Source organism: Echinops telfairi, unplaced genomic scaffold (assembly GCF_000313985.2).
Source record: "Echinops telfairi isolate 266 unplaced genomic scaffold, ASM31398v2 ScPeMD7_70;HRSCAF=299, whole genome shotgun sequence".
Lineage (NCBI taxonomy): Eukaryota > Metazoa > Chordata > Mammalia > Afrosoricida > Tenrecidae > Echinops > Echinops telfairi.
The window spans coordinates 17,113,264-17,137,123 of NW_022103968.1; the positions used below are offsets into that span (position 1 = coordinate 17,113,264).

At 48.0% G+C, this 23,860-nt stretch overlaps 2 protein-coding genes across 10 annotated transcripts in view; one reads left to right on the plus strand and one right to left on the minus strand.

Annotated features, from left to right (window-relative positions):
- The window catches only part of VTI1A (vesicle transport through interaction with t-SNAREs 1A), a 400,746-nt gene extending 393,669 nt beyond the window's left edge, over window positions 1–7,077 (minus strand). Inside the window, exon 1 of one of the 5 annotated variants that reach the window (XM_004700923.2) lies at window positions 6,558–7,027. In XM_004700923.2, coding sequence (XP_004700980.2) covers window positions 6,558–6,651 — 94 coding nt within the window. In that variant the 5' untranslated portion in view covers window positions 6,652–7,027. Of the gene's footprint in view, window positions 1–6,557 lie in introns of all 5 variants that reach the window. The other 4 variants (XM_004700922.2, XM_045291213.1, XM_045291215.1 and 1 more) reach the window with 4 other exon arrangements.
- ZDHHC6 (zinc finger DHHC-type palmitoyltransferase 6) lies at window positions 7,064–23,747 on the plus strand. Of its 5 annotated transcripts, none has more exons than XM_004701281.2 (11): window positions 7,065–7,772; window positions 8,208–8,688; window positions 11,022–11,113; window positions 12,442–12,601; window positions 13,907–14,068; window positions 17,012–17,065; window positions 19,595–19,762; window positions 21,234–21,275; window positions 21,936–22,081; window positions 22,175–22,221; window positions 23,154–23,747. In XM_004701281.2, the coding sequence occupies exons 2-11, from the start codon at window positions 8,422–8,424 to the stop codon at window positions 23,255–23,257; spliced, it is 1,242 nt and encodes a 413-aa protein (XP_004701338.1). In that variant the 5' UTR covers window positions 7,065–7,772; window positions 8,208–8,421; the 3' UTR covers window positions 23,258–23,747. The 5 variants fall into 5 exon arrangements, with proteins under 5 accessions (XP_045147146.1, XP_004701338.1, XP_045147143.1 ...); XM_045291208.1 differs by having other exon boundaries at window positions 7,065–7,542; XM_045291209.1 differs by having other exon boundaries at window positions 7,065–7,404.
- Window positions 23,748–23,860: the final 113 nt, after the last annotated feature.

The window sequence follows — 23,860 nt, forward strand, 5'->3', positions numbered from 1 at the left end:
ACCCTGTGGAGTTCCCCAAAAAACCCTACAACAAACAAACAGTGGGCAACCTTCAGAGTTGACCTCTCTGCCTTGAATCTAACTGGCCCAGCAGATCCCATTGGACGCCACTGTTCTCATGGGACCTTGCTCTCTGGAGCATATCAGCAAATTCAAAACCCATGAGATCAACTCCGTTCATTTTGATCTTAGTTAAAAGACTGCTGGGAAGACCAGCTCTTTGAGCTGACTGACCTCTTGTACAATGCTTTGAGCACCCATAAAACCTAAGGATTGTTGAGGCCAAAGTGGTTACTTAAAATTGAAAGTACCGACCCACGTGAGAGTCTGGCATCAGTGCCATTTCCCCAGTCTCTGCCCACCAGTTTCTGGACTGCAGTCAGTTTCTTCTTTGGGGGACGTAAATGGCCTCCCCTCTTGTGGCTCATCTGTGAAGCCTTCCTTACATTCCTCAAAATGCTTGGTTGGCCTAAAACCTCATTTTCTGATTCTGTAAGCTCCTGTTCCAAGAGGCAGAATTCCCGTAAACTTGTTGCAAAGCTTCAGTGATTTGGGGAGATGACCATTTGGGTTTTGGTACAATGCTGATATTAGCCTTGACTTCAACATTTTTTTCCCCATGACAGAAAAAAAATTGTTTTTAAGGTAAAGTTGAGGGGCAGTGAAAGAAAAGAGGGCCCTCAAAGAGTTGGATGGACACAGTGGCTCCAACATTGGGCCCAAGCACAGGAACAATTGTGAGGATGGCCCAGGCCCAGGCAGCGTTTCATTCTGTTGTGCAGAGGGTCACCATGGGTCAGAATTGACTCGATGGCATTTAACACCCCCCCCCACCCCCCCCAAAGGAGTGGCGCAGTGAGTTGCACTCTGGGCTGCTAATGGCAAGATCAGCACTTCAAAACCACCAGCCACTCACAGGGAGAAAAATGAGGCTTTCTACTCCTTTCAAGATCTACAGTCTCAAAAACCCAGTCTACTGTCTGCAGTTATCCGCTGTTTGCAGTCTAACCATGTTTTATTTAGAATAAGCCTGTACATCGTATGAACCAAAGCCCTAGTAGCAATACTTTCACTTACTTTAGTATATGTATGCATGTACACACACAAACCTAGATTTGTCCATGGGAGAACATTCCATTATTTTAAATTCTTCTCCACCATCTTTTTGAAACACTCTCTTATGTGTATGTATAAATGAACAAGCACTTAGAAATGCTTTAAGTGTGTGGTGAGCCAAAGCTGGGCCACCTGTAACTGTGGAAGGCCATTTCCCTGTATGCTCAACTCAAGTTGGACCCTGGCCAGCAGCTCAGAGGCAACTGTGAGGCAGTCTGACTCCTAACAAGAGGCAAATGATCTACCTTGGCAATGAGTTTCTGAATCAGGTATGGAACCACCCCTTTAACTCCTAACTCTCTAGGGCAAAGGAAATACAAGGCAAGACCCATGCATCATTTTTCTAATTAGCGCCATTGAAAAAAAGTAATTAAAAAAAAACAAGTGAAATCACTTTTAATAGAATGTACTTAATTTGAGGATTTAACCCGATACACCCAAAATATTATCATCTCACTAGGGAGCACAAGGCATGTTTCAAGCACCCAACGGCTACTTCAGACCAGGCTCCCGAGACACATGACTTTTGAGCAAACCACTGGCCACAGGGTAGATTTGACTACACCCACTGTGTAAAGGGAAGAGAGAAGCCCAGAACAATGTTAAAGGCTTCTTCCCACGTGGCTTCTTCCCATGTCTAAATAGTGTCCTAGACCGTCCAGGGCTGGGGGCAGACAATCAGCTGTACTGGATCACTCCCTTCAAGAAAGGCCTCTGCCTTGTCCCACCACTTCCACTTTTGCCCCCTTAACACTGTCCTCCATCTTCTGAGCCAAAAGCCCAATTCCGATTTAGTATCGGAAACTCTCCTCCCTGGAAATGCAGGTGGGCATCAAGAGCAATTCACAGTGAAGAGGTAAGACAGGAGCTCACCGTGTTCCCTTCAGTAAAAGATCTGAGCAGCATCTGGGTCCTGGATAACACCGGAAGCTACTTTCAACAGTGCCGCCACTAATGGCTAATTTATCCTGCACTTTCTCTGTGCAAGGAATGCACCAATGCTTTACTTGATCGATGTCGTTTGAATCTTATAAAAGCATACGGTTGTGACTAGGAGCTCCTCAACCCTGCCCATCTCATTATACAGACTGAAGTGGCAAGGCTTCAGGAGACCAAGCAACCTGCCCAAGGATTGCACGTGGAGCAGGTGGCAGACCCGGGGTTCTAAACAGACCTGAAGCCAGGCCAGAGTCTTCACTCCTTCACAACACTACCTTCTTGATACATTTCCAACTGCAGCTACACAGTAACCCACTTCTCTGTTTGCAGTGTAGCGAACCAGTAACCACAGGCGCACCCTCTAAGATCCTTTACGAAGTTTGCCAGAGGCAGTGAAACCTCCGTCCTTGTGGAAGGATCCCTCCCGCCTCCCTGGGATCTCACTCCCATTCAGCAATGAAATATTAGCTGAGGTTTCTGCTCATTGACTTCTTCAGACTCCCAACGGCAGTCATCGTATCCATTTTTAGATACAATGTCACAAAAGGATAAATTACCAAAAAGAGACTTCTCATTCACCTTGTTAGTCTAAATTACTCAAACACTTTAAAAGCAGTCTGTTTTAATGTTTGACCCTAATAAAATGATTAAAGCAAAAAATGTTTAAAATGTATGCTACAGTATTAAAATTTCTAACATAAATCTTGGAAAAGGTCAATCTTTTCTATTTTCCTTGGAATTAACACTTGAATATATTACACATAGGAAATAGGCAGTGTCATTAATTTCAATCAATCCTAACTACCATTCTACTTCAAATCCTTTAAAGTTCAGGAATGTATTGCTTTGTCTACAAATTTGCTCTGATATTTAACCGTAGTATTACAGCTCATCTCTACTGAGCCCATTTCAATTGAGCAGCACAACCAGTGGGTGCCTTGGTGGCACAGTGGGTTACACCGGGGCTGCCAACCACAAGGTCAGCAGTTTGATCCCCACCAGCCACTCAAAAGGAGAAAGATATGGCTTTCTGCCTCATAAAGATTTGCAGCCCAGGAAGGGGTCAGTATGAGTCAGAATTGACCCCACGGCAGTGAATGGAGAGAATTACCACACTGAGGTGTCAGGAGCCTGGTCATAATCATGTAAAATTACAAGTAAATAAAATTACAGGTATTCTCTCCCCTTCTGAAAGTTCTTTTTGCCACTTAATTTTACAAAAGACCTACATCAGTACATGTTTTCCATAAATGGAAGCGAGAAGCTGGAAGATTTTTGGTTTTACAGAAAATAAAAGTGGAAAGCAATACTAGCATTTGTTTTGTAGTGAGCTGCTAGAAAGATAACGGATGGTGAATGGAAGTTGCTACACTTCCTGGGGGACTACTCTAAGCATCGAGCCATCATAGCTTTGAGCTGTATCTAAGAATACCCTATGCTGGTTTTATTTTAGGTTTTATATGCTATTTGGTTTGATTTGGTAGGGTACTTGACGGGTGTTGGAAATATTTTTGTTCATTTCCCCAGATGAATAAATGGTCATTGCATCTTCACTTTCCACCACTTTGGCTTACGAAAGGTTTCACAGGAATACTTGACTTTTCAGTGGTGAGAAACACTTGTACTTTTAGTGAAACATATACTTTTCATCATGGTCCCACATTTTAATATCTGCTAGTCTAGACACATATGAAATGCATAACTACATGATGTCCTAATCTTTTTTTTCTAATTACCAATTAGAAACAAATTAGAAAGAGAACACATGAAAACAAAAAAATGACTCACTGCCATCAAGTTAATTCTGACTCCGGGTAACCCTACTGGACCCAGCAGAACTACCTCTGTGGGTGTCTGAGGCTGTAACTCTTTGAGAGCAGAGAGCCTCATCTTTCTCCCTTGGAGCCCCTGGTGGGTTGAACTGTTGACCTATGGTTAGCAGAATCATTATTAAAAAGAAAATGGCTGTACTTTTAAGAATCATAATTATCCATTTGTTCAATTCAGCAAGCATTTTCCCGTGCTAGCAAGGTATTCTCCTTTCAATCCTGAAATGTCAGCGGGGGTGGGCCTTATATTTATAGCACAGATAGAGAGAGACATGGCTTTATTTGTAAAGTACTTAATTTGAAGGTTTCTCTGTATTTTGCCAGTTTGTTACTGAGTTAAGCTTATTGTGCCAACCTGGCCGATAAACACACGTGGGGTTAATTGAAGGGCAGAGAGATAAATGGCTCGGTGAGCCTCGCCTTTCGAGTTCTCGGGTCTCTTGCCTTCTGATGGTCGGACCAGGGTGCAGCTGCCATGGCCAGTTCCCTGCTTTAGCTAGCAAGGCTCACTTCTTGCAAGACATCCCTGAGGAGAAACCACATTGACCTACTCCAGTGCAGCTCTGGGTGCTGGGGCAGCCATGTGGAGACTCCTGCCAGCGCTGAGATGCTTACACATTCATTGACTCAGCTTTCCTCCTGCAGTTGGCATCTTTGGGTCTGTTTTGTGAGATGGAGGAGGGCTTTGTAGATTGATGTTAGACATATGGGTTATGAATGTTGGACTTGTGGGCTTGGGAAGCACTGGGTTGGGATGTTTTGTTTTGGGATTTTTGGGGGGTTTTTTGATGCACACTTAACCTTTATATAAAACTCTCTTATACATGAGTTTCTGTAGATTTGTTTATCTAATGTACCCAGACTAACACAGTTACCTTGAAACATAAAGACAAGAATAAACCCAACTATAACAAAATATGTTTCTTGGAAACCATCTGTACAGCTTGGTGAATTACAAATGAGCAAAACTTCAACTGAAATCACCAGTCCTGAACTTCTGAGGCTCCAGAACACAAGTCAAAAGGAACTACCCTCCAACAACAGCTCAAGATGATCTTGGGCAGCGGAGAAGAGCGGCGAGGTGATGGCTCATGACGGGATGAGGTCATCAGCTACTTTCTGCACAAAAACCTTTGAGGCAGCAGAGCGCGGTGCTATGTGCTGCCTTGCTTCTGTCCTCTTGTTCCCTGACTTGCACTCATAAACCTCCTTAAGACATCATCCATCTCCTCCAGAACTAAACAGGGCTTCAGGAGATGAGTGGGGTGTAAATTCAGAGATTCTCGCTTCAAGAAATATCCCTATTAACAGAAAATAGGTGAGGGGAAGAAAAACAAGAGATAAAGGAAGAAAGTATAAACACTTGACCTTTAGGGAAGGGGGGCCGGGGGGGGGGCGGCGAGGAATAACAACTCAGATTGGGAGTCAAGGGCTTGACTAAAAAAGTGGGAAACTGAAATTTCCCACTGGCTGGGTCACAGATCAAGGTGGTTATGTGCCATCAAGTAGATTCCAACTCACAGCGACCATAAGTGACAGATCGACTGTCCCACGGGATTTTCTAGACTGCCATCTTACAGAAGTAGCTCACTAAGTTTTATCCCACAAGGAGAGGTGCCCAGTGGGTCTGAACCACCAGCTCTTTGGTTGGCAGCTGAGGACTTAAATATGGCATCGACAGGGCTCCCTTTCACAGACCCATGAGGTCCCCCTTTTCAACACTAGGCCCCAAGACTAGGGTGAGCCCAAATCTAGTACGAGTCTGGTGGTGGTTGATTTTTATAGCAAAAGGACGCCAAAAATGTAACAATCTCATCTGCAAGTAACTAAATGAAACAAGTCCTAAAGCAATGTCATATGATCACAAATCACAAAGGGCACAGTCATCCAGTTATGCATTTCCTGCAACCCTATTAAATGCCAGGGAAATCAGAGGTCCCACCACCACACAGTTGAAATGTGCTCAAAAGTAAAAGGAAAACCTTCCAGGTGGGAGGTGTAAATGGTTAAAGGTGACAAAAAAAAAAATTAACCCGTACCAAGTTTTACATAGAAACTGGGTTATAGGTGTCTTAAGAAGTGTAAGAAGAAATTGGGGTGGGGTATGAAAATGTCATACAAGTCATCATAATAGGGGGTAACCAAAAAGAAAGAGTTTTACGGATGTTAAACCAGTTCAACTTCACAACAATCCAATGTGGTAGGGTCGTTCTCCCCAAGAAGGAAACGAGGGAGAAACTCACCTAAAGCACTAGCCTAGGTGGCAGCCTTGGGCAGGCGACGCTACTCCAGCAGTTGCTTTGAATACACAACCGCGGCGGCAGACTGCAGACCCATGACCTGGCTACTTTCATTCATTTTCTGGAAGCTCACTCACATCACCAAGGAAACATCTACGGCCGCCCCCAAACGTTCCCAGGATTATACAAATTGCAAGGCGGCTGGATCGAGATTTGCGGACAGGTATCGGCGATGCTGGGTGCTCTTGGCACGGCCCGTCACGACCTGCCCCGGACACCCCCGGTACCCTCAACAGGTCGAGCCCCAGCCCTCCCCCGAGCCCCGCCACCAGCTCCTCGCGCCTCGCGCCGGACCTTCGGAGACACCCTTCCCCGGAGCGCGTTCCACGGCTCCCCGCCGCCCCCGCCCGCCCGGCCGGGGCAGGGTTCTCACCGGGAGGGAGCCGGGGGACCCTCGCGATCTTGCTGGTGATCTCCGCAGTAAGCACCGCGAAGTCCTGCTCGTAGCCTTCGAAATCAGACGACATGACGACTCGGGAGTGACGGGCCAGACGGGGGCAGGCGCCTGGCTGGGTGAGGAAGGGAGGCGTGAGACCCCGGGGATGCCCTCAAAAGAAGCCGAAACCCGGAGACAGCTGCCAGCCGGGCCGCTTCCTGGTTGTTCGTCGGGCAATCGGTCCTCCGGAAACTGCGCTGGGGACGCGTTTTCGTTTCCGCTCTGGCGTCAGGATTTAGAAATTCGCGAAGGAAGAACGCTCCGGTTAGTCTTTTTTCCTTAATGCCTCTGAAAAGATGCGTGTTTGGGGGCCATCAGGAAAGCATTCCACCTCACTCTGGGGTGCGGTTCCGGCGCCCCAAGCCACAGGTCACAGGAGCTTGCTTCCCGACGGAAGTTTGAAAGGACGAACCTCCCGGAAGTGGCTGCAAGGTGGCGCGCCGGGCCTTAGCCAGGGGGTCCCTTCGAGGGCGCTGGCCGAAGGACGAGCAGGATGTAGCGGATCCCCCGTCTCAGCCTCTGGCGACCGCGACTTGCTTTCTGCGTGCCCGGGATAGAGGACCCTCCGACGGAGTCACTCGAAGCGGAGAAAATCTGTTCCGGGTGAGCCCAGGACACCCCGGAAATGCGATGGCTGAGAAGCGGGCACCGGGGACGAAACGGAGGTGGGAGTCAAGGCAGGGCATGTAACCGCGAGTTGGGCGGTCGTCGTCCCATGCAACCGAGGTCATCAGTCTCCGGAAAGTTAAGGTCAACCTCGCCGGGACGGAAGTTCCTCTCCTGAGTGAGCCTTCCTAAACGCTCCGCTCCAGGACACGGGCGGGAAACAGAGGCATCCGAAAGAGACATCTGTTGTTTGGGAATCTCCACCGCCCCGCCTGGGCCCAAGATCTTTCTTCGACTCCCGCCTGCCCAGACAGAAGTAACCCTTTCGCAAATCTCTGCGCCCCTCGCTGCCTTCTCGCCTGCTTCCTCCATCCCTTCTGGCAGCTCTTCTCTCATTCACGTTTAGAATCTGACTCGATTTCACCTCCTGCACCCCCATCCCCATTTCCTTGGGTGCCAAGGACTCGTCGTCCTGCTAATAGCAGGCGAATGGCATGGGCCACAGACTGATGTCTGGCTTATGCTCGGACTTAACCCCAACACCCTGTAAGTGGCGGCTTAGAGTACTGGGATGACTCGCGCCCTATTCTGGGTTCAGCTGCTTGCTTCCTTGCTACCTCCATCTGATCACTTCGCTCTCTCTCTCTAAGCCCATTTCTCTTCTCTGTAAAGAAGGGAGCTAGATTCCATCCTCCTGACCACTTTCCTTCCCAGCTTGAAAACGCAGTCTCCTCTGGAGCCGTTCTCTGCACATGGGAATAAAGTTGGGAATTGACAAGTTGGGACGAAAGCCAACCATTTTAAGCTCATGTTAATTACCTACATCAATTTACAGTTCAGATTTGGTTGACTAGAAAGTAGCTCTCTTTTGGCTTCATACCAAAACGGTGTGCTTGGGAGTAGGCTTTTGTACAGATAATCACTGGCACGAACATCGGCCTAAAGACTTTCTGCTGAACTTTACCATTTTGTTTTCTTCAGGTTGAGTTCCCAAGCCAGCCCCTGGTTCCTCCTAGTTAAGTTAAGGAGCTCTGAGTGCTTCACGGTGAGAATGGCTTGACAAACCTTCACATCCCGCACCTGGAAGGCATGGCAGTGTGGGAAGACCTGTGGACTTGTGGCCCCTGGAAATGTACGCCCAGAAAGAGGAAATCCCTCGTTCTTTAAAAAGAGGAAGGAATCCTTCCGCCCCGCAATGGGTACATTCTGCTCAGTTATCAAGTTTGAAAATCTCCAAGAATTAAGGAGACTGTGCCACTGGGGGCCCATCATTGCCCTTGGTGTGATCGCAATGTGTTCCACAATGGCCATGATTGACTCGGTCTTGTGGTACTGGCCCTTACACACCACGGGAGGAAGCGTGAATTTCATCATGCTGATAAATTGGACAATCATGATTCTTTATAATTACTTCAACGCTATGTTCATGGGACCTGGCTTTGTCCCTTGGGGATGGAAACCGGTAAGACGAAAATTCTCTTCAAGATGATGAACTCTAATGATCATGTGTTTACTTGTTGCCTTATCGAATACCCGATAATATCAAACAACCTGGACTAATAAGAATACTACACTGGTGGTGGAGCAGTTACCCATTTGGGCCCCTAACTGCAAGGTCAGCAGTTCAAAACTACCATTTGCTCCAAGGGAGAAAGAAGAGGCTTCTGACTCCCGTAATGGGTTAGAGTCTGGGAAACCCACAGGGGCAGTTCTACCCTGCCCTATAGAGTCGCTACGAGTCAGAAGTGACTTGATGGCTGTGGGTTTGCTCTTTTTCCTTACTTAGCTACTATCTCAGCCAACATTTTGCTGAATTTTAAAACTTTAGTTTTTAAAATTTTAGTAATAATGAGGAATGCCAAAGTATAGGGTGAGCAGAACACTGGCTGTGGTAGTGAAGGCTGAGTGCCATCCTGACTGGGCTGTGACTTTCAATGGTTTAGCTGTTAGGTACCAAAGGGATTTGGCAATTACATAATGATGCGATTCGGCGGTTCCATAATGACAGAGCTTGGCGGTCATGCTCCATTCTTTGACCTAGTAACTAAAGTACAGGAGGATTTGCCATCCTCTGTTTGTAGATCATGCTAGTTTTCACACAGCTGCCTGGTCTTTGGGATGCAACAGGATGACAAGTGAGGAGTAAGTGTGTTTTGATCACTGATCATGTAAGCTCAGATAATTTATTTTATAGCCCTTCAAAAATATTAATCTAAATACTCATTTCCCCACATAATATGATTGAATTTTTTTTTTTTAATCAAAGCGAGTGCAGTCCATGGTCATATCAGCTTGGGAATTGCTGACTGGCCTACTCCCGTCTTGTGCATTGTAGCTCCCACAGTGCATTGTGGCTCTAGAAGAATGTTCTTCTTGTAAAATGTTAACATTCCTCAGAATGGAAAATCACACGTTAGAAACTGCTGGACTAACTCATTATAAAAGTTCTAAATCATTGCAATGAAATCAGAAACTTGAGAAATAGACACCAAAAGGCTTTTGGCTTCTTAAAAATTGTTCCTGGAAATTGAGTGTGGTGAAGATTGCCCAGGTTTTGATCGGACTGAACTATTGAGCTGTCTATGTGAGTTTTGTCATTGCTGCCAAGTGAATGCTCGTGAATTTCCATCGTTCTTGCTGAGGCTCATCACTGGGGGCATCTGACAATTGCAGAAGCTTGGGCCCCTGTCCAGACCTCCTGGCCAGAATCCAGATTCTATCAAAATCCCCAACTGACGCATTTTAAAAAATTACCAAATGTCTTGCCATTGAGTCGTTGCTGACTCATAGTGATCCTATAGGTCAGGGTCGACCTGTCCTGTGGGTTTCCAGGACTGTAACTCTTCATAGGCGGAGAAAACTCCCAACATTCTCACAAGGAGCTGCTGGTGGTTTCCAACTGCTGACCTTGCAGGTAGCTGAACTCGTAACCAGTATGCCACCAGGGCTCCTCTAAATCTCCGGTACATTAAAGTCTGAGAAGCATGGGAATGCAGAAAGAAAATGCTTTGAAAATAATAATGTGCTTGATACAATTGATGTATGGATTGTTAAAAGAGCTGTAAGAGCCCCCAGTAAAATAATTTACTAAATTTTTTTCAAAAGAAAGAGACACTGGAAAGTACTCTGCAGATGAGTAAGACTTCATTCATACTGACAGCTAACAGTAATCTAGGAAAACAACCAAGGCGCTTATGCAAATGACTAGCCTATAAGGTAGAACGTGATTGATGCTCTTGACATTAGAAGGAGGTGATCACTTTCGGCTGGGTGCCGAAGGGAGGCGCAGCAATTTCCGCGGGAGGTAAGGAAGAGAGAGCGCAGGTAGTGGAGCTGGTGTGACGGAGTAGCAGTACAGCTGGCCGTGAAGACTTCAAGTGCACGAGAAATTGTGGCACCAGAGTTACTGGAGGCTTTCGAGCAGAGCACTGACATCATCAGAGCATGTTACAGGGATATTCTTTGGGCGATAAATGGTTTGGATTATAAACCAAGCCATGTGAAACTAGTTCTGAAGGGATTCAAGTGGCCCGGGAGAAGGGAGGTGATCACGGGCAAGTTAAAGAGGGGGAAGGGGGAGGGGTGGGGGGGTGTCAGCTGTTTCTCAGATCCAGACCTGAAATCCATGCCAGGCTGTCCGCTAGCTTTGACTGAACTCCTGTTCTGCTGAGCTTTGGGGCCAGGAGAAGCAGCTAGGTCCGGTGGGCAGGGAAAATACTGATTTTGTAAGATCTGACATGTTGCTCTTTCTGCTCAGATATGTGATGTGCTTTTCCTTTGTATTTTACTGCCAAGGAAAATTCTCAGGATACCATTTATCTCCAGTATTGTAAAGTCTGCCGAGCGTACAAGGCGCCCAGGTCGCACCACTGCCGAAAATGTAACAGGTGCGTGTCTGCCAGGGATTTTCAGTGGAGCATTTTGCCTCTGGCTCTGAAGAGTAGGATTAAAAAAAGTTACATTGTCAGTTTTTCACCCCCATATACAGGGATTAATTATGGTGATTAGCTGCCATCCCAACAACAGAATCACTCGGTCTCAAACATAAAAGAGACCTGTTTCCCCATGATTTATCTGACAAGCCTGCACACTTATTGAAAGTAATGAAAGAACCCAAGTGCCTATTACCACAAGCATTGGTCTTTATGTGAAGAATCCTAATGGGAGCAAAGGGACTCACGATTTAGAAATTCATGTGAAATAATACAGACCCTTTATCGTTGAACAGCTGTAGCCACTGATTATTAAGTGATTCATGATGTTGATCATTAGATATAGGGGAACCACTGGAGGTGCCCCCCCCCCCCAAATAAAGATAATTTTTTTTTTTTAAGGAAAAGAAAAAGTTTGGGTGAGGCCCAAACAATATCTTCCAGTAACAATAAGGAAAGGGAACACAGCCCCACTGTTGGATCGTACCACATGCGGCTTTCAGGAGTTAATTTGCCACTCAGTCAGTCAGTCACTCACTCACTCACTCACTGACTCATTCACCCACTCACTCACTCATTCACCCACTCACTCAGTCACTCAGTCAGTCACTCACTCACTCAGTCACTGACTCATTCACTCAGTCAGTCACTCACTCACTCAGTCACTGACTCACTCACTCACTCACTCACACACTCACTCACTGACTCACTGACTCACTCATTCACCCACTCACTCACCCACTCAGTCAGTCACTCACTCACTCACTCACTCATTCACTGACTCATTCACCCACTCACTCAGTCACTCGCTCGCTCGCTCGCTCACCCAAAGAAAGAAAAAAAAAAAATTTGCCAAGCCCAGCGACACACCTGAAGGTGACTGTGAGAGCAGGTAGAAAGGAAGTTAGAAGCTTCTTCCTGCTTGGGCCTATCACCTGGAGTGAAGAGCTGTAAGTGATGCTGCTGCAGTTCTATTGAGCTCCAACTCAGTCGTTGGGTCACAGCGCTCACAAACCCAGGCGCCATGCTCCGGTCTTTATGCAGAGCCTCTGGTTGGGTCGCCCCTCTAAACAGACATGCCTGTACCAGAAGCTGTTTCCAGGCCTGCCCTTTCTGCAACTGCTCAGACTGTAAAGGAGCCACTGTTGGTAATTTTAGCGACTGCCCTGCCCCTGTGACTTGTGGGCAGTCTGATTCACCTTGGCATGATCCTTTGAAGACCAAGGTTATGTCACACAGACAGGATTTACCGCCTCACGATTTATACCTACTGCTCTTGCCAGATGTGTGATGAAGATGGACCATCACTGTCCTTGGATCAACAACTGCTGCGGCTACCAGAACCACGCCTCGTTCACACTCTTTCTCCTCTTAGCGCCGCTGGGCTGCCTCCATGCCGCATTCATCTTCCTGATGACCATGTACACACAGCTTCACCACCGGGTGAGTGAGGAGGCCCTTTATCGGTTACCCAGGCCCGTGGAAGGGTAGTCACCAAGATCATTAGTGAAGTCCCTTTGGAAATGTGCTTTCTATGATTTAGAAGGGGGCGGGGAGACTTTACCTCTGTCTGGGTTCCTTCGTAAGAAACGTTAAGACGTAGTCCCTAAGGGGAGGACAGGGCTTTTGTTCTGGACCATGCCCCTCAGGAGGGGGGGTCGGCAAACTGGGGCTCTCGTACTTGTGGCTCTGAAGTAAAGTTGAAAATGAAACTATTATAGATTATTTTGTTTCCCTTATTTATAAAAATATATTGATGGCTCTCGAATAATTTTTAAGTTGTCGTAACGGATGGGATTGGCTCTTAAGTCTCAAAAGTTCACCATCCTCATCCTCGCAGTGTGGTTTTTACTCTGACACCCAGGGCTTGCTGGGAGTCAGGATCTCCCCCTTGTATGCCATAGTTAAATTAGTGGATTATTTTAGTACTGTGTCAGTGTAGATAGAGATGTACGTGGTTATTATGTACATAATAAAGCGCATTCGATGTCAAATTCACCTATTATAAGAATAGTCAGGGGCACGATTGAAGATGACAGGGAGGGCACCACCAAGGCATTCTCCTCCCATCAGAGCCCTGTGGCCGCTCTTTTCGGACTCCGGGGTTGTGACTGTGGAGCAGGGGCTTGCCCTCGAGCATACACCGCAACAGATCAGGGTGACTTCAGGGTCAGGAGCTAAAGTTCACAGGTCACAAATTCATGTCCATAAAGAAGCCTCGTAGATAAATAAGGGACACGGGCACAGCAGGCCTGTGACAAGGCAGCCCACAGGTAGTGTCATAGCTGACGCCTTCAGCTTGACTTTGGTGGTTGCCATTCTTGCGAAGCACCCTGGGAGAACTAGGGTTTGGGGGTTGAAGTCGTCATGTCTTAAAGGCCACCCCAACTCAGGATTTTCAAACCTGGTCCTGACCGGACAGCACATCTCGGTCCACAGCTGGCCTTCCTTCCTTTGCCACTTCTTCCCTCTGGCTGTGGGGCGGAGGGAAGAGATGCCTGAGGCTGCTTGTTGCTGTGGGAAAATCTGGGTGTCCGAGGAGCGCTTGAGAATCACTCTGACCGGCGTGTGGCACTGCTGGTGAGTGCCAGTCACCGCATTAGCCAGGAACCGCTGGCTTGCCTGGACTGGCTTGGGCCAGTGTCAAGTGGGTGTGCTCTTTTGGGCACGGTCTGTTTTAATGCTCCAGAGAAGAGCCCGCCCGTTCACCTCAACCAGCTGTGACAGTTGTGTTGTCATTGTGTGTAGCTCTCCTTCGGGTGGAACACGGTAAAGATCGACATGAGCGCAGCCCGCAGGGACCCCCTCCCCATCATTCCTTTTGGATTAGCTGCATTTGCCGCCACCTTGTTTGCCTTGGGCTTAGCCATCGGGACAACTATCGCTGTGGGGATGCTCTTCTTTATCCAGGTGAGTGTTTCCATAACCTCTCACTAAGAGTTGCCCGTGAGAATTTCATGGGGGTGACGAGACTGCACTTGAGCCTTGAGTGTGAAACAGAAATCCCGTTTGCTTGTTCCCGCGACATAATTGACTCCTCTCTGCGCTCTTCTGAGGATTGAGGTCATTTGGAATGTCCAGAGAATGGACCCCTCGTTTCCTGGCTGAGGTCTGGAGTTCTGTGGAGCGCTGCCGTGGGGAGCACGCCCCAGGCCTTGCCAACTTCTCCCTGAAGAGGCTGGCAGAGCCCAGTGATTGTGTTTCCCTGCCCCGCGTTCGAGTAATTCATTCTCAGAAAGATTAGGTGACTCACCTAAGGTGACACCTTTACTACAGTTGACACTGTGTTTCCCCCAGTGGGTGATCCTTGGCCCCTACAGACTGAGCTCGACCAAGCCAGGAGGGCTGTGGAAGCAGATGCCCACACTATCCTGGAGCACAAAAGCGTTTCAGTGCCAGAGGGGCACTCAGCCATTTTTTGGGTCTGAAAAGGGAGCAGTCGGCCAAATCCAAATTAGTATTTGAGTCCCTAAGTGCCAGCCTGTGTGTGCTCACTTCCTCTCCCTACACACTCCCATAGGTGCTAGAATCACTCTGTGCTTTCCTGAGGCTACAATGACAGGAATGAAGAGCCCCTTGTCCTCAGAGAACTCATAGTGATTAGCATCTGGAAAGAGTTAACAAATACCAGATAGCCTAATCCACCGCTTGAAGCCAAATTCTCTGATTGTGACCGAATAGGACAGAGATGAGCGGCCCATGGGGTTTCCAAGGCAGCACTAATCTTTTTGTTATTGTTGTTTTAGAGATTGTAACTCTTTTTTTAAAATCATTTTATTAGGGGTACATACAACTCATCACAATCCATACATACATCAATTGTGTAAAGCACATTTGTACAGTCATTGCCCGCATCATTCTCAAAACATTTGCTCTCCACTTAAGCCCCTGGCATCAGCTCCTCATCTTCCCCCTCCCTCCTTGCTCCCCCTTCCCCCATGAACCCTTGATAATTATTTATAAATGATTATTTTGCCGTATCTTGCACTGTCCGATGCCTCCCTTCACCCACTTTTCTGTTGTCCATCCCCCAGGGAGGAGGTTATATGTAGATACTTGTAATCGGTTCCCCCTCTCGACCCCACCTTCCCAGCATCGCCACCCTCACCACTGGTCCTGGATTCCCTGTGTTTCCAGTTCCTATCTGCACCAGTACATCCCCTGGTCTAGCCAGATTTGTAAGGTACAATTGGGATCATGATAGTAATCCCAAAAGTTGTATGTTTCATCAATGCTACACTGCACCCTGACTGGCTCGTCTCCTCCCGGCGACCCTTCCATAAGGGGATGTCCAATTGCCTACAGATGGGCTCTGGGTCCCCACTCCATACTCCCCATCATTCACAATGATATGATTTTTTGTTCTGATGATGCCTGATACCTGATCCCCTCGACAGCTCGTGATCACACAGGCTGGTGTGCTTTTTCCATGTGGGCTTTGTTGCTTCTGCGCTAGATGGCCACTTGTTTACCTTCAAGCTGTTAAGACCCCAGACGCTATATCTTTTGATAGCCAGGCACCATCAGCTTTCTTCGCCACATTTGCTTATGCACCCATTATTTGTCTTCAGCGATCATGTCAGGGAGGTGAGCACACAATGATATGATTTTTTGTTCTTTGATGCCTGATAACTGATCCCTTCGGCACCTCATGATCACGCAAGGGCAGCACTAATCTTAATGGAGCCAGGAGCCCGAGTGGCACTGACTCTGGGAGAAAGATGAGGCTGTCTGCCCCTCTAAAGAGTTACGGCCTCGGAACCATCTCCAGGAGCTCAATGAGTTACAATTGACTAAGTGTCGGTGGGTTTGGTTTTGGTAGCATCTTTATGGAAGCAGACTGCCACCTCTTTCTCTGAAAAAGATGCTGGTGTGTTCAAACTGCCCGCCTTTGGACCACCAGGCTGCTCCTGTATTCTGGAGATGCTTATAAAGTGCTATGAGAACCCGAGGGGGAGCACAGAACTGTGAAGGGATGTCTTGCCAAAACATATGTTTAGGCTGTTTCTCCTACTCTATTAACGTGTCCTTCAGGAAGACCCCCTGACGGCTGGGCCGGGGATTAGGTCTTTGGAACCCCTGCAGTGAGACGGTGGAACTCCTAACTAGGAGTGCTGGGCTTTCGGGCCCTGGAGCTTCACCCAACCCTTGTGAACTCTTTGCTTTTAAGCTGAACACGTTTGTATTTGGCTGTATATTTTCTATCAGTCCAGGGACAATGTCTTTCAAGTCTTCCCCCTCCCCACCCTCACCCTGTGCTTGTGATTAAGAATTATCATAGAGTAAAAAATATTATATTAGAAATAAGCTAAAATCCTGTGGGATAAGAGCTTGCATACAAGGAATTACTTATGCAGTCAAATAATCAAAAGCACGTGCGTTTAACTTTTTAAGGCAAACAGGAAATTCCTTAATACTGTATATCACTGCTACTTCTCATAAACTGAAGGTAAATTAAAAATAGAAGAGATTTTAACAGCAAGACACACAGGAGCAGTAATTAGATTATATCCCTGTTTTTATTACTGCTCTCATAACCTGGTTCAGCAGCATGGATTCTGATTAAAATAATATATTCGGCTTGGACGATGGATGGATGGTGTAATCCCCGTTCTGGAGGGACTCCAGATTGTGGTGGTAAAGAATAAAGTCGTAGGGAAGGGATGTGCAGGGGGCGGGGGCTGTCTTGGGATCCCAACATCACAGTTGACAAGCTGTGGTACTTAGCCGCCTCTGGTGTGTCTTCGTTGTGAAAGGGAGCCACGGAAGCTACCTCCCAGGGCTCGTATGAAGATGATTACCTTAACTGGTCGGAAGCCACATTATTCAATGGTGCTATCATTTTGTTTCCAGATGAAAATAATTCTCAGAAACAAAACTTCTATTGAATCATGGATTGAAGAGAAGGTACATTTTTATAATTTGTTCCTCACTGTTAATCAAGTACCAGATAATCAATAGACCGAGTTAGCTAACAAATGTCCCAAATGGAAACTTGACCGTCAAGGGACTCGTGAAGTTGATGGCTCGCTGCATTTGGCTTCATTTCGGCTGTAATCTCCCTGCTGCAGAAAGACGCTTTTCACCTAGCCCGAGGGGCTGGAGGGGTCCAAGCCCAGCCACTCATCCCAAAGCCTAGAGGAGAAGGTGGCACGTTTGAAAGGAATTTCCATCCCACCCAACCTCTAGCAAGTCTTTCTTAGTATTTGAGATGTCAGGTAAGGCCTGTAGGATTTAGCCTGTCAGCAGGCCTCACAGCCTCCACACGATACCATGTGTGTTAGGCCCAGTTGTCTAAAGAAACAAATCATGTGACACTCATGTATAAGAAAGAGCTTTATATCAAGAAGTAATGATAAGCCATGAAGGCATCTCAGCCCAGTCCACCCTAAGTGCGATGCTAGTTCCTAAGTCCTCTTCAGACTCACGTAGCTTCATGCTACTGACACAGAAGGGTCAGCACTGGAAAGCAGGAAGGTCACAAGCTGGTGGTGGATGCAGAGTCCTGTGCATCCCAGGCTGGTGGGGCAGGGCAGGGCAGTGGCCGCTCTCAGGTGGCCCACATGGGCCTATGGAGGCAGTCAGAGAGGCCAAGAAGCACTTCCCAGCTTATACGAAGGCCACGCCCCCAAGGAAGCATCATCAGGCCTGATTGACAGTTTGGATTCCACCCCTACACTTTCATGAGAACGCAAGTGGCTGTAAGATCCCGCTGCCACACCAAGTCATCCCAAATTGCCCAGAGTTCATACTTTTTATGCTTCTAGATTGCTGCACTTGTGTTATGTTCTCTGCCTCGGAGGCTTGTCCTCATTCTGCGTGCTTTCTTATCCCGCAAGTCTTCATGTACATGCCATTTCCTCTTCAGGATCCCTCCTGAACCTTCGCTAGATACAGTCAGTATTTCTGTCCCCTTTCTCCCATAGCAACCACAATCCATATAGGTCTCACATCATATATATCTCATATCATATAGCATTGGTAACATTCCCCCAACCTCACTGAGTGCTCATCTTGGGCTAAGATCTTGTTGCGGTCATTTTTGTAAACTACTCTCACCCTTACCTAGTTTTCATGTCAGTAGTCTAGATCTCTGTTCCCTGAGACCCTTACTCCATTTGGAAGTCTCCAGCGCTTTGTTTTATGAGCAGGGAAAGAAAGCAGCCTTTGCTATGTGGGCATGGGTAAAAACCCACTGCCGGTGAGTTGTTTCCCACTCACAACGGTCTTACCTGGGGCGCCAGAGAGCGGTCTTACCTGGGGCGCTAGAGGCTGTCGCTGTGCTGTAGCAGACTGCCTCTCTTCCTCAGAATGGCTGGTGGGTTTGAACACCAGCCTTCTCATTAGCAATCAGCGCTTACCCAGCCACCCACCTGGCCTTCTGATGGGTGTGGGTGGAGTTATGTATTTTAATAGACATATACATGTTAGCCACTTGACAGTTCTCTCTATGAATAGTTAATATAACTTGATAAATAATTGCAGTAAACTTTTTCCAAAAACATTGTTCCCTGATAATGAAATGTTTCAGTAGCCTAAAATGTTGACATTAAATTAACACACACATGCACACACACCCATGAACAAGACGTTATGAAATGCTGATTGATATTTTGTTTAAATGGGCATTCTGGTCCTAAGCTTAAATTTTAAAAATGTGATTGCATGTGTCAAAATTATTAGCCCTCTGAAGATTTAAACAACAAATCCTCGTAGGTGTGTAGATGTTTGGGAGGAATAAATAATGTGTCTCTGCACCATTAGGTGTCAGTGGAACTTAAGCAATTTGAAACCAGTTTATTTCTTTAGTGAAAGTACGGAAGAATTTTGATACCTAGAATATAATTTTATGCCATCTGAACATTTCTTTATGTATATGCATAGTATGTATATATAAATGAGCACGCATGCAAGTGTGATGATTATTTTAATTTAATTAAAAGCAGATCTGAACATGCCTGCTAGACTTTTACAAAACCCTTCCCAACAAACAAGGCCTCCACTGCTGCCATGCACACCTCCCCCCCTACCACCTCCCCCACCACCTCTGCTGTTCCCACAAGTCACCAGGCACTGCCCAGCCAGGTCCCTGCATGTGCAGTACCCCGAGAAGCAGCAAACCCTTAAATCAGCCTGTTCTCATCATCCCTTCTTTGATCCTAGAGCCCTTTTACGCTGCCTAGCAACCAGGAGCGTGAAGGCTTTGTAAGGCTGTCGTGTGAATAAGAGTGTTTGACTGTTTATTCCTAATTGGGCCCTGCCCGGTGTTTTCTGGGTAGCCACATCCACAGTGGGCATTCTTCCTGTGTCACGGTACGGGTGAGGGTGACGTGGTGGCCAGGAGGGAGTATTTCTGTAACGAAATGCTGACATGATGGAAGCCATCCGAGACGGAGACATTGAAGCATCGGCCCTCTCCTTTCTCTCTCCCCACAGGCCAAAGACCGCATCCAGTATTACCAGCTCAATGAAGTCTTTGTGTTTCCTTATGATTTGGGAAGTAGGTGGAGGAACTTTAAACAGGTCTTCACGTGGTCAGGGGCCCCTGAAGGAGATGGGCTGGAGTGGCCGCTGCGAGAAGGTTGTCACCAGTACAGCTTGACAGTGAGTATCGGGTTTGTCACTAGACCAGTGTCCTCAGCCTTCCTCAGGCCGCGGCCCTTTCATGCAGTCCCTCATGTTGTCGTGCTCCCCAACCATAAAACTTATTTTCGTTGCTACTTCATCACTGTCATTTTGCTACTGTGATGAATCGGGCGACCCCTGTGAAAGGGTCGTTTGACCCCCAAAGGGGTCACAACCCACACACCGGTCAAGAACCGCTGCACTAGACCTTCCATTTTGCCTCCCCTGCTGCCCCATCCTTCCTAGCGTGTGCAGGTGACGTTCTGGAGTAAAATGAGTGATGAAGAAATGTTCAAGAGGGAAGTCTAACCCTGAGTGAGTCACAATCGTGAGGTTGGCACAGGACCAGGCAGTGTTTCGCTCTGGGGCTCATAGCAGTGCTCTGAGTCAGAAGCAACACCTGACAACAAACAACCACAAGTGAATGACCTAAACCAGGGGCCGGCAAACGGTCAAGTTGGAAGAGCCAGTCCTGTCCCTCACAACAACTTAAAAAAAAGTATTCGAGAACCATAAATGTATATTTTTACAGGCAGATGAAATCACCATTATCCAAATAACATCCTTTAAACGCATCAGTTTAACTTCGGAGCCGCATGTGGGAGCTGAAAGAGCCACATGGGGCCCACGAGCCGCAGTGTGCAGACCCCTGACCGAAGGGTTCCTCGGGGCTCATCTCTCCTTTTACTGAACCCCCGCTTTGAGCGAAACGCTTGATTCCTTAACTCTGTTTTTTAACACAGTGGCCTCCCCTCTGTTCCGTTTTGCTTTCCAAGAGGCATCACCCTTTCCAATCAGCTGAGTCTGGCCCCGCTCAGTGTGAACACCTCATGTGTCCTCTACCTCATTGTCTGACCTCTGTGCTCTCTGAATTCATGACCCCCCCCCCCCTTCCCGTGACAGTCTGCCCTCCACTTTGCACTGGGCACTTGACCGCATCACTTGTCTGTCATTCTTGTAGCATGTCTTTCCTGACAAGAATCTCAAGCAGGGGCCCTGGGCTTTCCTTACTCTCCCTCCTGTTTCTCATTCCATGCTGCTGTGAATCACTGCATTGCTGACCCACTGGCCAGTGAAGTGTAGCCTTCGTTCAGATTCTTGTTTTCCGAGCTTGTGGTTGGTCTGCCCTGTCTAAGGAATCGCTCCAAACCCCAGCGTCTTCCCCCACGGGCCGAGCCTCTCTCCCTGGCCCAGCCCACAGGGCTGCACTCTGAAAAGACCCAGGTGACGTTGCAGAGTGGATGCTGAGGAGAGAGTGCCCCTCAGCCTCTGCTGCTGAGGCTGGAGCCCTTCCTGTGCTAAGAGGCATGTGCCCTGTAAGGTACCAGTGGTTTGAAACACTGGGAAGTTGGAAGTTTGTCTGGTCCTTTAATAGTAGGTGAGGAGAGGCTTTTTTTTTTCCCCAAACCCTGAAATACTTCACTTAATTTTCTCTTATATCTTCCAACAGATAGAACAGTTGAAACAAAAAGCAGATAAGCGAGTCAGAAGTGTAAGTAACTCTTTTACAACAATACCAATTAATTTGTTTCTTACTCAACCCCATGTAGGATTTTTATTGCCTTTGGATAGACACAGTCGGTGGCTCTTATTAACTAATGCCATAATACGCATTTATGAACATGGGCTGCAGTTCGCTTCCCTTTGGCCTTTGTTTAAATAGCTTGGCCTGGAGGTTCAGCAGGACTTTCGTCAGTAAGAATTTAATCAGCAGTACTGTTGCTGAAACAGAAACGTCATGTCCTCCAGACAGCTCATGCAGTGTGAATCCCGTCTTCCCTGACCCTGTGGTCTAGGACACTGGCCTGTAGCCGTGTGTGGCTCGTGGGATGTGAATTCTTTACAAATGGAATAGAATGGCAGCACGCGCCACTTTGTGTCTAGTGGTCCCCACGCTGGGGAGTGCAGATGTGCAGTCCGGCTACCTCTGTAACCTCATTCTTAGCCACGTGCTTGGAATGAAGACTGAAAGGCCTGGAGAACAGGAAGTGTCCCGGCCTCTCGTGAGGGCCCTGGGGTGTGGGGGGGATTGGAAAGGAAGATGGCTCGTCGCTGGATGCTGGAGGCCCCCCTTTCACACTGTGCTCAGCCATTTGGAGCGCAGCCCCTTGTACGTAAACACTCCCATCGTTCTTCTGGCCCCTGACGGCAGGTGCGCTATAAAGTCATAGAAGACTATAGTGGGACCTGCTGTCCTTTGAACAAAGGGATCAGGACCTTCTTCACAAGTCCCTGCACGGAAGAGCCTCGGATGCGGCTGCAGAAGGGGGAGTTCGTCTTAGCCACCAGAGGCTTAAGGTAAGTGGCGCCCCGTGAAGGGCAGGCATTCTGCAGTGACAGGATTGACTTGTCGCCTGAAGAAGTTCACTGTCGATCTTTTCAATGTTTCAGATACTGGTTGTATGGAGACAAAATTCCCGAGGATGCCTTCGTAGAAGGTACGGAATTGGATGTTGACAGGGCAAGGTGGCTAACAGGGTTCTGAATTCTGCCTCACTGACTGGTGGAGAGCCACATGGCGAGCACAGTAGGGGGCTTCATAGGAGGACAAGTGACTAAGAGACCAGAAGGGACTCCTTGGTCTTTCTCCATAGACGTATGTGCCAGACTTCATTTGTGTGTAAATGCTGCCCTGTGACAGGGAAGCCCCAGCAGCCCTCCGAGGTGGGCACTGTTCTTTTTGCTGGGCTGACCGGGGAGGCAGCCAAAGCAGAGAGGCCCAAAGCCCCTCAAGATAGGTAGAGCCCGGACATCAGCCAAGCAGCTTGACCCCCAGGCCTGTGTACTAACCCCCTGTCACTCCCCTCACTGGAATGTTCTTTGTGAGTTAGCATGAAGCCTAATGGCTTGAAACTTGGCCTTTGATTTTTTTTTTTCTTTTTTTAATTTGTAGAATTCTTCCTTTCTTAAAGTACAGATTAACCTGGGGCACTCTTTACAAACCACCCTAGGTTAATCTTGAGCTGACCTCAAATGGGAGTGAGGGGGCCTGGTTCTAGAAAATGCCGTGGTAGAAAAAGCCGCAAAGGGACCTTGACCAAAGCGAGAGGAACAGCAGAAGCTCGGTGGACACCGACACCCCCCACCCCAACCCCTTTCGCTAGGTGGCACGAGTGAGCGCTCCGGCGAAGTCCCCGAGTGGAAACTTAGAGACTGGCCTCGATCACAGTCGCCCCTTTCCCATCTGTTCCCCATGAGCCCCCTTTTAACCAGTTAGGCACACTCAGAAGTCCTGTTTCTTACTGCCCCCACCCCTGACCCCCCACCCCCGTGCTGAGCAGAGAAAGGAAAGGGGTGAAGAAAGAAAGTGAAACCCTAGTCATGTGTGGAGCATCTGCCTGTGCTACCGCTGTCCCGTTTCCTCCCACAGGTGTGTCGAGACTCAGGGGGTGGTTCCCCAGGAAGTGTGTGGAGAAGTGCCCCTGCGACGCTGAGGCCGACTGGCCTCCCGAGGGCGAGAAGAAAACCAGATAGCCCCTGCTCAAGTGCATCCGCCTCCAGGGCCTCCATTACTTGAACACTGTGCATAGCCGACCGCAGTATGCACCGAGCGGCTCTGCTGGCAATGCCCTTCTCCAAGGTGCCCCAGTGCCACGACTCCAATGTTCTTATTGCCATGTGGACGTGGAGAAGCCATTCCGCACCTGCCTTTGAATTCCTGCTGCCCCCTCCCCACTCCCGCCCCATCAAGGGGAGGACACTTGGTTCAAGTAAGCTGACGGGGTTGGGGTTTCTTGGATGCACTGCACACTCGACCTCCGCTGCAGACAGTGCCCGGGTCCAGGAGCGTCTGCATGCGATGATGCTATCCCTCCGTGGTGTCTCCCTCCGTGGTGTCTCCTAAGTGGTATTCTAGACGCTAGAGAACCTAAGCTGTCAGACTCACCGTCAGCTCCAGTTTGATCAGTGTCTTTTACTAATGCCGACTTTGATCAATTAAAAGATCAGTGGCCATTCTGTATAAGTCACCGTTGTTTTGTTTTGTTTTCATCAAGCTGTCTTCGCTTTCTTTTCTGCTGGTGAAACAAGCTTTGTCTTAGTTCTTTCTAGAGAAGCTGCTGCTCTACAGCCCCTGGT

Bases quoted from the DNA above. Each gene is read 5' to 3' on its own strand.
- ZDHHC6 (XM_004701281.2), top strand. From the start codon at position 8,422: ATGGGTACATTCTGCTCAGTTATCAAGTTTGAAAATCTCCAAGAATTA. The intron at 8,689-11,021 runs GTAAGACGAAAA...TTTACTGCCAAG, and splicing joins TCCCTTGGGGATGGAAACCG to GAAAATTCTCAGGATACCAT. The intron at 22,222-23,153 runs GTACGGAATTGG...TTCCTCCCACAG, and splicing joins CGAGGATGCCTTCGTAGAAG to GTGTGTCGAGACTCAGGGGG.